Source organism: Lethenteron reissneri, chromosome 33, assembly GCF_015708825.2.
Source record: "Lethenteron reissneri isolate LAM-NWPU_2019-01 chromosome 33, ASM1570882v1, whole genome shotgun sequence".
Classification (NCBI taxonomy): domain Eukaryota; kingdom Metazoa; phylum Chordata; class Hyperoartia; order Petromyzontiformes; family Petromyzontidae; genus Lethenteron; species Lethenteron reissneri.
In genome coordinates this window covers 4,409,468-4,421,341 of record NC_083811.1, presented here as the reverse complement: position 1 = coordinate 4,421,341, position 11,874 = coordinate 4,409,468, and the positions used below count along the sequence as shown (strand labels likewise).

The 11,874-nt window shown below is 51.3% G+C and overlaps 1 protein-coding gene across 1 annotated transcript in view; it reads right to left on the bottom strand.

Annotated features, from left to right (window-relative positions):
* LOC133350231 (myosin-binding protein C, cardiac-type-like) overlaps positions 1-11,544 on the bottom strand; it is an 82,391-nt gene extending 70,847 nt beyond the window's left edge. Inside the window, 3 exon segments of the mRNA XM_061564344.1 lie at positions 1,072-1,119; positions 3,897-4,181; positions 11,452-11,544. Coding sequence (XP_061420328.1) covers positions 1,072-1,119; positions 3,897-4,181; positions 11,452-11,473 — 355 coding nt within the window. The 5' untranslated portion in view covers positions 11,474-11,544.
* Between the last annotated feature and the right edge of the window lie 330 nt (positions 11,545-11,874).

Here is an 11,874-nt window from a genome sequence, read left to right as displayed (position 1 = left end):
GTACGTCTCGGTGTACATTTATCTCGTATGAACGCATCTCCAATTATATCTTGGAAGTGAATGGAAGAATGCGGTTCGATATACGACATTTTACGTTACGGATACGGTTTTTAAGAACTTACCTGTTCCGTATACCAAGGGATGCTCAAATTAATGATTCGATGTATGCATCGTGAGTTTAAGAGCATATTCACATGAAGGGGACAATTCTGGTAAGGTAATTTCGTTAAGGTGATTTTCTGGGGGAGATAAATAAACTATATTTCACGGAAAGGTCACGGAATGAGGTGGATACGGAAGGTTTGAAAATAAATCAAGGAAGCGCCGAATCCGATTTGTCGTCTCACTGGACAATCTGCGAGAAGAAAAAGAGCTTCATTGCTCATCGGATTCTTCCAGCCTAAATAAAGATTGTGATTGTGACGCAGGAATTTTGATTGTGAATTTGATTGCGAATTTTGATTGTGAATTTTTTTATTGTGAATTTCTATCGTGAGTTTTGTTTGTGAATTTTTATTGTGGATTTTGAATTTTGATTGTGAAATTTGATTGTGAATTTCAATTGTAAATTTTGATTGTAAATTTTGATTGTGAATTTCGATTGTAATTTTTTATTGTGAATTTCGATTGCTCACAGTAGACTCACAGTAGACTTCACCATCGGTTTAACGACGCCTTCACCATCGTTCCAACAACGTCGCCGTCACGATTAAAATCGACGGTTCAACGCCTCCTCGCTTGTGTAAGAAGATGATATTGTGGTCTGGGAATGCGAAAACTTAATGGACTAATTTATCTGTTGTGATAACTTCTGTTAATTAATGTTGTTTTTGATTATTTTGTTTTGGTGCCATTTCTTTACCATTCATTTGCTCATTTTTATTTTCTCGGCGTTTTCACTTGCTCGATAATTGCTATACAATAATAGGATGTGGCCCTTATACGCAATTAGTGCACCGTATCGCGGGATGCAATTCGCTTGAATGACGCGATGTAAAATAAAATTACGAAAAATAATAAAACATATATTATAATTATAATTAATGAAGCCGATTTGCTTTGTTCGTGTACCTGGTGCAGGCGACGCGTCCATGGCTGCAGGGGCAGCTACCGGAGTATCTGCTGAACAACACATTCAACAATCCCAGATTCATGTCAACATCAATCGTCAAATGACCTTGACAATTAATCGTTAGGTTAAAGGCGCAGCCCTGCAATTGCCTGCTTACACCACTGCTGGTGCAACGGCCTCCACTACGCGGAGCACGAGAGAGCGAGGACGTCGGGAGGAGGTATTTTTATTACTACGACTACACGCTTTCCATGAACTCACTCTGTCTGTTGTTGTTGTTGTCGTATCCTTAAATCTTGTAACTCAATTTTAACCCACTTCCCAATGTGGTATCGACTGCAAACTTGGTATACTTATGTCATACTGATGACAATGCCATATTCTATCATTAAAAATAAAATAAAATAAATTTTAACGTTATTTTTTATATGTTATGTTTCGGCTTGGGTCTAATTGTCCACGCTCAACTGACGTTGGCTGTAATTGGCCGCGGTCCCTTACGTTATGGAAAGCTTCAGAGCCACTTCCTGGAGTCGTGGAGTTCTTCCATTACTAGTACATTTCATGAAAGCGTGTTTTAAAAAAAGATTTTTTTAAATTATTACCTATTGGTTACGGAAGAAGTGGGAGCACCTACCCCACGCTTAATCCCACCACACGCTGCCCCGCAGATCGCCTTAACTGTGGTGCGGCGCCCATTCATACCGCTGGGGTGGACGGAGATCGGTGGGGAATTGAACAAAAAAACGCGCCCCATTTGTTTCGGCTGCCGCGCCGGGGAGATCGAACTGGCGATCCCCGCCTGGATTGCTACGTGCAGCGTGCTCGCAAATCTGACGTGGCCAGCGTCCCGGCCTTCATCGTCAATCACCACTCTTCGTTAATTTCGGAAAACAAAGTACAACATTACGGTGTTTGTTCCCTGCGTCACGTGATACGTGTTTAGCAATCATCAGGCACGTGCAGCGCGGTCGCTGGAAGAAATTTTCAGAAGTAGTTCTGTAATGCCGAAACTCCTTCCGCAGGGCGTTCTCTATCGAGGGGAGGGGGCGGTAAAGTGGATTTGTTTGATGTGCTTAAAACATTTTTTTATTTCATCAGGGAAGGCCCATTGTGGTAGCTCTTTTTCAGAAGCGACCTTGCCACAAATGATAGCTCAACGAAGTGGCTCATCACGTTGAGATGTCTATCAGCCAAATACATTCATAAATGTGGAGGGAAAAACCGGAGGACCAGGAGTAAAATCCACGCGACCACGGGGCAAAAACATGCAAACTTAAAATATACAGGCGTCAGGGTCGGGATTGAACCCCTAGACCACCTGTATACCAGGCGAGGTAGTTAACATTTCGCCACCGTGACACTCCAACCAGATGACGACCAGGATATGAGGATAGTCTCATTGAGTCGAGCATTGCCTAGCGGGAGAATTCCAAATGGGAACCGCAGACATCGTTAGATGGCGCCCATAGCACAAACGGGAATTCAATTGTGGGAAAGAGGACAGTCCTTAGAATGTTGTACAAATGAAAATTAAAGCACCGCACGAAATGAATGGAGGTAACGAGTTAATGAACACGCGATGGAAATACGAAAGACAAAGATACCCCGTATAGCCTACATAGACCGTTGGGGTCAAGTGCTGCTGTAAGCAAGCACATCATAAGGAGGGCACGGCGCAAGAGGGAGTGGATGTGGCCATCACCACGCACAGGCTGCACACCCCTCTTCCCCAGTTCTGGGGTCCTCATTTGAGGCTACGTCGACGTAGCAGAGGTCCAGGTTCAGATATCGCTCGCCCACTTGATGTTAGCCGTGGCCGGGAATCGAACTCGGGCGGCGGAGGGCAATGCGCAGCTGAACACTGCACCACCACTCCTCGCGGTGGGCAAAGACAAAGATCTCCCCATGTAGCCACCCGTACAGGCTGCTGGGGCAAGTGGTGTTAGCGAGCGCCTAATAAGGCTGGCATAGTGCACGAGGCAGTGGTGCGGTGGTCATCACCACCACCACCACCACGCACGGCCGCCCTTGCCTCCCCAAGAGGTGACCGTGTACACACTGCACCAGGGTGACGGACACGCACAAGACAAAGAAAGATCCGCCGTGTAGCCTTTCAGAGGCTGTTGGGGCGAGTGCTGTTAGTTATCACACACACACACGTGCTCACGTGCTTTGCCACACGAGATGAAGTAAGTACACAATCCCTGGGGAGGGGGGGTGAGCGCCACGCTGGCTTCGACGACGCACGACTCGAGACACGCGGGTGGCAGCGTCAGGGACCAGCAGCCACCGCCGCTCGGCTTGACCAGTGGCGGACGGTGCGCGACCCTTGACCCCTCCCACGCCGGCGAGGGTTAAGGTGGCGGCAGGGCCGGATTGAGGCACGGGGGGCTTTAGGGGCTGCAGCCCAGGGGCCTCCACCAGCTGGAAGGCCTCCAGAGATTGAAGTGAAAAGTAATTTCGCTTGCGAATGCTGAATTTTATTTGTTGTTGGCATCGTATAAATGAAATAAAAAATGTATTTTACTTTGTTTACCTTCTTCTTGGTTCTTTCGGTAAACTACGTGACTTTACCGAAAGAACCAAGAAGATAAATCCCTGCAGGCACGAAAGCTTCGAATCGAAATTTGTTTACCTTTTTAAAATATTACCTGGGGGGGGGGGGGTCTCACAGTACCTGTAGCCCAGGGGCCTACAAAATCTTAATCCGACCCTGGGTGGTGGGGGGGGACGGTGGGGGACGGTGGTTGGGTGGATGTGGCGGTGAGGGTGGTAGAACGTAGCGCGGCCACGTCGCTCCACGAACGGCGCGCTCCCTCACCCTCCTCCACCGCCGCAGCAGCAGCCTTGACTTTGAGCTCGAACTTGACCTTGGAGGTGCCACACACCACGGCGTAGGAGCCCGCGTCCTCCGCGGCGGCCGCGTCGACCTTCAGCGTGTGGCGGCTGCCCTCGGCCTGCACGGACACGCGACCGCCGGCCGCCACATCCTTGCCGTCTCGCTGCCACTTGACCTTGGCTCCGACCTTGGCCGTCTCGGCCACGAACTCGGCCGCTGAGCCGGCGGCTACCTCCAGCGAGGTGGGCTTCTTGCTGAAGGCGGACACTGCGCGGAGACGCGGAGACGCGGAGACTTTTGATTGGTGCTGGTGATGGTGGTTGGTGGTGGTCGTCGTGGTGTTAATGATGATAGTGGTGGTGGTGGTGGTTTTGCTGGTGGTGGTTGTGATAGTTGCTTGCACGGCGGGGAGCACAGTTGGCGCATCTGCCAGTCATCTCACTCAATCAACCCATGGGCACTTTGGGTCTGTAACGTGACCTCCTCCTGCCAGCAGCGAGCCTTCGACACTTCACGTGGCCTCGAACCGCGCCTGGCCTGGCGCAAGCACCGTGTTGACCTCACCGCCACTTAGTGGTGAACGGTCGTTGTTGGTTGTGGTGATGATGATGGTTTGGTGGTGATTGTTGTCATGTTAATGCTGCTGGTGGTGGTGGCTTTTGTTGCTGTTAGTCGTTGATGCTGGCTTAGCTCGTGATGGTGGTTGCTGCTGTGACGCTACGAACCTGGCGACCCGAGTTCGATTCCCCGCTCACGGCCAACACCGGTGACGATTATCTGAACCGGTGCTGGGCCTCCCCTAGATCGACTCAGCCTCTAATGAGCACCTGGTGCGGTGTGCAAACATCGCCACGAGGGAGACAAAGGCGGCCGGGTGTGGTGCTGGCCACCCACCCCCTCGTGTACTGTTCCGGCTTTCATAAGTGCTCGCTAACAGCACTTGCCCATACAGTCTGTTAAGGCTATACGGGGGATCTTTCTCTCGTTTCTCTGTATATATATGTGTGTGGTGTGTGTCTGTGAGTACAGTGTACACCCACCACTATCTTCTCCGTGGGAATGTAGGCAAGTGGCTGAGTGGCAGTCGCGTCTACGAAACCGGCGTGCCCCACTGCACAATTTCAGGAGACACGTCAACCCAAGTGCCACTTAAATATAACGATGAAGTCACTGGCTTGTGACTGGGACCTGACGGGAGCCGCCCTGCCCCGTGGCGAGTGAGGGTGACGCGACCTTTGACCCCCTCGTGCGCCATCAGCCCGCACCAACCCTCGGTTCCTCCAACCGCAACGCAATCCGAGGCTCCGTATTCTTAGTCACGGCCAGGCGGGTGAGCCGGCGCTACCAACAATTTCCCAAGCTCTGCGGTCCCCTGTATATGAAGGCGCTATCAGCCAATTAACAAGTATTTACCCGTGGGAGGTAACTGAAGCAGCTGCAGAAACTCCACGCGTGCGAGGGGACAACACTCTATTCCCGTGCGAATTGAACAGGCGAAGTCCCCGTTTTGCAGAAAGTGAGTTGCACAACATTTGTGCGGTGATGCATCAACCCTCGCCACCAATGCCCGACTTATTCCAACTCCTACACTTACTCTTTATCACTCCACGCCCTGACCACTGCGTCATAGACGAGACGACCGCACGCCCGCCAGACCGCAGCAGCATTGTGCTCTGTGTGTCTGTGTTGTGCTTTGGCTACGTACGGCGTGAAAAAAGTTCAACATGCGTACAGACTATTGATTGCGAACACTGCAGTGTGGCCTATAAAAATTACTCGATTGGGATGGCATGTAGCAACGTCGCAGCCTACTGGCAGACTCATATCCCGTTTGCGGGCCGGGCTGGTATCTTGCTCCCACAGGGACAGCTGCCACTGCGAGGGGTGGGTGCCCATTCGAATGTTTGCAAATTAGACGTGATGTAAAGTGCTGTATCGCCCCCGCGTACAGGTCTCTGCATGGAAAAGCAATTTATTATATTATTATAACATCATCATTATCAACAACCGCCTCTTTTGGGGTGCACTTTGCAAGCGCGCGTGCCGAGATGGGCGTGGTTTGCCCGTCCGCCTTGGGGTACACTTTGTAAAAGTGCCGTGGGGCAGTTAGTGATCGACGGTGCTCATCAATGCTCCGGGCACGTGTTGCGCCTGACGGCTTCTATATTTAAACGTCCGTACCGATGCCACCCCCACCCCTCCCCCCCAGCTAGAAACCGATGACCTCTGCCTCACCCCAAGGTCACCGCCCAGTGATCCTCACCCGCACGCATGGGGCCGCAGCAGTGGAAGTTTGTCTCCCTGCACATTGTCGCCTGTCCATGAGGAGTAGCCCCCACCACGCGCTCGAAATAGCAGAAGGGTTTCAAGAACCTACTTTCTCTACTGCCACATTCCGACCGCATCCCCCCCACCAACACCCCCACCCCTCTCCCCGTCAACACGTCCGTCGTGTTTGACGGCTCCGTAAATCTCGACACGGTCCAGCAACCGCCTCGCCTCCAAAAGCGCTGCATCACGGGAAAGCATCGTTCTCACCACGCCCGTTGACATCGGTCAGCCACACATCGATCACTCGCACAACGTGGATCATTGCAGCATCTCTGTGTTTGACACGCAGCACTCTCGTTATTGCGTCTGTACCACACTCCGGTCGTCATCGTCGCAGCAGCGGCCTTTGGCTGCGAGCCATCGACACAAAGACGGCGGTCACCGCATCGCGTGGCGCTTTCAGACGCGCGTCTGCGGCCGTCTGGAACGCTCTTCCCTTCCGATTTGAGCAAGTCACTGGGAGCTACGCCACTTTGAAGTCGTCTAGACTGATCAACTCATTCCTTTAGAACACGCTTTCTTTTGTGTTCAGTTTGCTGTCGTTCCCCCGCATCTCCGACTAGCGCGGTTGTTTACGTACGGTGCGAAAGAAGCTCAAATATGGCGTGGCCTAAGTAAGAGAGGACCTGCCAGAAGTCCGCCGAGAAGCTGGACTCGAATCCGCTGTCGAGTCCCCCGCGATAAAAAAAAAACAGATTCTCGGCAGTAGCGGCGAGTCAAACCTCGCCGCACACACTCGTACGAAAGCTGACAGCGCCCACGTTCTTTGTGGTGGTGGTGGTGGTCACCCATCCGAGTGCTGACCAGCCTCGTCGCCGCTTAGCGCCCGAGATGCAACGGAGTTTGCGCGCGTCCAAGGGCAATTCGGTCATCAACATGAGCAGCCGTGATCGATCCACTGCTGGATGCAGACCTCGTCCGCAAGGCGGCGACGTCTCTCGCGGTCCAGCGAGGTGATCAGTCCGCCGAGCACTTGCACACGAGGTGCTGATTCCATCGCTCCATCTCCGCGGTCGGGAAAAAAAATCCACTTCCGGGACGCGTTCCATCCATTGACTGCCACTCCGCCACTGCTCTCCACCGTCGGACATCAACCGTCTCGAGCGACGCCTCCTCCTCCTCCTGCCCAATCCAACTTTACTTCTCTCAAAAGTTCGGCGTTTGGAGGCCGATTCTTGTTTTCCGTTCGCGCAGCTAAAATTATGTTTCATCTTGCTCCGCTGACCACGCGTATCCCCCCTCTCCACCCCCACCAACCCATCATCTGCTAAGCCCCCCCCCACCACTCCTCAGCCCACCCACCCCCCCACCAGCCACAGTTGTCGGCCTCGTTTAAGCAAAATTTAGGTTATGGGGAAACACGACCCCTGGGGGTGGAATGAAACTGGAGGCCGCGCCACTTAAGCTCCCCCGCGGTTGAGGCTGCGTGAGGTCGAGAGATGCAGGCGTCGTCACCTCTCGCAGGCTACCGTGGGGGGGGGGTGGGGTGATCAGGCCCCCCCGTGGGGGGTGATCAGTGCCCCCTATTAATAACGGAGTCGCCAGCATCGCGGCGCGCGGTGACGAAAGGCGCCATACCTCGAGCGCGATCCACACCGCGTGCTTCGGCAGCCCACTTCGAGACCCCCCACATCCCTCCCTCTCACACTACCCCCCACCTCCCCGTTCCATACGACGGGCTGACCTTCTAGTGACAATGCCCAGGCCACGTGGATGAACCCGGAGTTAAGGTGGTGGAGGCCTTGCCCGCCTAGGCCACGTCGTGCGAGTTGGTTGGAGCGCGCCTGGCAGGACCGGTCGCAGGTGTCGAACTCGGACCCGTCGGGGTTGCCAGCGTCTCGCGCTCTGACCGCCAGGCCGTAGACCCTTTCAACACCGGCACCGCGCTAAATCGTTTATAGGCGGACGCACGGGCTTTGGAGTGACCGATGCAGACCTGTGTTGTTGTGTATAACCTGTGTTGTGGATAAAACTTGTGTTGTAGATAAACCTGTGTTGTGGATAAAACCTGTGTTGTAGATAAACCTGTGTTGTGGACATATCTGTATTATGGATAAACTCGAATGCTGTTCAGAAATTAACATAATCCCGTTTATGCTTTTAAATAACGAGAAATGAGCTCCAAAAATAATTGTTTGGAATTTGTAGGGGAAAAGATGTCTACGTGTGTTTTTTTTACATCTTGGTGTACGAACTTTGAAAAAATAAGAATAGGTTTTACCCTTTCTGGCAATCAAACACGAGTTGAGTTAAGATTATTTTTCTACTCACGTGACTTTACCAAAAGACCCATAGTGTATGGATTCCTGCAGTCACGAAAGCTTCGAATCAACATTGTGTTAAGATGTTCAAACACCAAATAGAAACCTTTTGCAAGGATGAAGTCTGCATCAACCACACACGGTTCTTATCGTGAACATGCAAACAAAACATGCTCCTTATTTCCAGAAAGGGTTAAAACTATTCTTATTTTTTTCATACTTTGACACTTGGCAAAATTATCCCATTTTGTACGAACTTTGTGTATCTGGTGGCTTTAAGGAGTGGCTGAATCCAAATATAATATATCAGATTTTTTTGTCAATAGCTCAACGGATTTTTGCACAGCGTTGGTCTACGGTGCTTTTTTTCTGGAAGACTTTGCAGTTTTTTCCTGGATTTTTCTGTTTGCGCATAGTCACATAGTCACTTGAAGATGTTTCTTGTTCATGTTTTTGTTTTTTATTTGTTGCGGTTGCACCCGATTCAAGAGCCGAATGGCTCATAGGGCTATACCAAATAAATGAAACTAAATGAAAAAAAAAACTGAAACATGTTCGGTTATTTTGTTGCAGAGTGCACCAAAAACTAATCCAATAGAACTCGGATAACGTAAATCACCCGGTATTGCTTTGAAGCGCGCCTGGCAGGACGGGTTCCCGGTCTCGAACTCGGGTTGTCGATTCAGATGCACTGGCACATGCCAAGAATCCAGCGCTTTGGAGGCAAGAGTTGGCGGACCACGCAGAGATTTGTGAAGCTCCCAATCTCTTTTGCGCTGCGCGGTGGCTTGTAGATGGCAGCACGGCAAGTGGGTTCGAGAACCCATCCGTGGTGACCTTCCAGTCGTCTCTTTACCCTCTCTGGCCTCTCCCTCTACGTGCTGTGGTGAAGGGCCAATGCTCGAAACGTCATCTATTACATACTTCTTTCCTTTTAAGACCACAGTGTTATTTACGAATGTATCGAGTGTCCGTTTTTCTTGCATAATAATCGGCATTTTTTTTCCTTTTATAAAAGCTCGCGTTTTACGGGCCCTGAACCGGTGGTGGAAATTCCACGTTCCTATGGCGGCTGCCAGCTGATACGTATAACAGCCACTGCTGACACTTGCCAACCCGTCCGGTGTTCATAGAGAATAGACCCTCACGCCGGACGGGATGGAGCAGCACTGATCCTCCGTACGATCCCTCTACCTAGCCATAGAGTTAAAGGCTTCGCTGACTCCCCAATACCTCTTTTGGGGAGGGTCTTGCCTTGGGCTAATTGATCGGTCCCCTATCAAAGACCCTGATGCGTGAGAGCAAATCGAACTAGCAACTCCTTTCTGTTCGAAATCCCTCATTTCGATCGGATCATTGGGGTGTATTACTAATAAATCGGCATTTTGCGACCCCCACTGCCACTGTGTAGCATATTATTACGTGCCAGGGACTCTATAAGATGATATGACAATAGTCTGAGTCCATAATTGGCAATAAGTAACGGCAAAGCAGTTATAAGTGACTCACGGAATTGTGCGCAGTTGCGTATCCAGTACACGACTTCCCTGAAGGCATTCACCTTCAGCGAGCGCGATGCCGATCACACGACGCGGTTCGAATTCGACCCTCGATCGATGGCTGCGCCATCGCCGCACACGCGTCGATTAAAAAGCAAGGGACAAGTCCTTACTTACGAACAACTCCTTACTCACTAACAACTCCTCTATAATTTTTCATTGCTGGAGGGGTTACCACCCCTACCTGAAAATCCTGGCTCCGCCATTGGGCATCCGCGTACGGGAGCGGATTCCTGAACCCATCTGTGTTGACATTTGAGTGTTACAACCTGGCAGGCGTCACGTGGTATTCTCCGGGTCCTCCGGTTTCCTCCCAAACTCCCATCGATGGAATTGGCCAAACGCCCGCAATGTAGCAGGGAAACCTCGTGGCAACGAGTCTTGAGACTCATGGAAGAATGGTAAAATTACGTTTTTTTGTTTCATTACAATTATTAAACTCCAGGCACACGAGGGGTACAGGCGGGACATCGACCCGCTTGCTGTACCGCCATACACACGCCACCTGCCAGGCATGCAGGTGAGCAGTCTGATGCACGAGATAATCTCTCCATTACCCCCACATCTAAAGTGCTGGACTGCAACACAATTCTCATACAACCACCGTGCGTGATTATATAATGCGGCTCTAAATATTCCCGACAAATATAAGCGCGCGTCGTTTTGTATTTTTAAACGTAACATTGTTCACATACTTAATGGCGAGACACGTGCGCGGACAGTGCCGCTGGGTGTATTGGCTGACGATGCTGAGATACCACCGTCAACACCACGACCCGCATTTGATACAGATGCACGCCCTGGCCTTATACACGTTAAGCAAATGAGTCGTTTCGGTAGCATTGTCGAGATCTTTTACATCACGTCTTCCTATCGGGATACTCATTTTAAATCTGCAATGCATTCGTTGTATTACTATTATTGATTTGCAGGTGATGAGTAACCTCAGGTTTAAGTCTGTCAGCTTGTTACGTGAGCCTTCAAGGACCGACTCTCTTGCAACAGTAATCGATTAAGCAAGCAGGCCAAGCCGGGATTTGTTTATTTTTTGGGGTGAACGTATCACGAGTCGGACACACCGAGACACGCCGCTGATATCGTTGAACCAGGCGATGATCTCAGCGCATCGATCAGCGGCGCTGTAAATGGTTTCGACGTTTCGAAGTCTCATTGACCGGACCCGTTGAAACGCTCGATTGATTCTGCACAGTCAACGGTGGTTGTCCGATGGAATGGACGGATGGATAGTCTGGACCCCGCCATAGAAATGTGGAACTTCCACCACTGGCTCAGAGCTGCAAACGGGAGATGAGTACCAAATGCGTCAACGACGCGCGTTACTTTCGAGAACGAACTGGGAGTCGAACCTGTGTGCGAGCCACTCACCGGCTTTCTTTGGCTCGGGCATGTTGCTGCGGTGATGACCTCGGGAACAGAAACAGCGCCTCCGCGGTGGTCCGTAGAGAGAATTCTGACCGCTCGGAGCCTCGCGCCCAGTGATTTATAATGGCTCTGCTACCCACCCCCTCTCCCCGTCCTAGCAACCTCTCCCCCCCCCCATTCCCTCTTGGTCGTTCTCCAGAGACCCCGACCACCCCCCTCTACCACCCAGCGACCACCCCACACCACCACCCCCACACCACTTATGTTGTGCCTCCAGATCCCACAGCCAGCAGCCCACTTAGATGAATAGGTCGCCTTTATTTAAAGGCACAGATAGATGATCCGGTGTTTCGCAGGTCGAGACTAAACAACGAATGGCAGCCAAAGTCGGAAGAAGAAGAACACGCCAGCGTGTGTGCAGGCGCT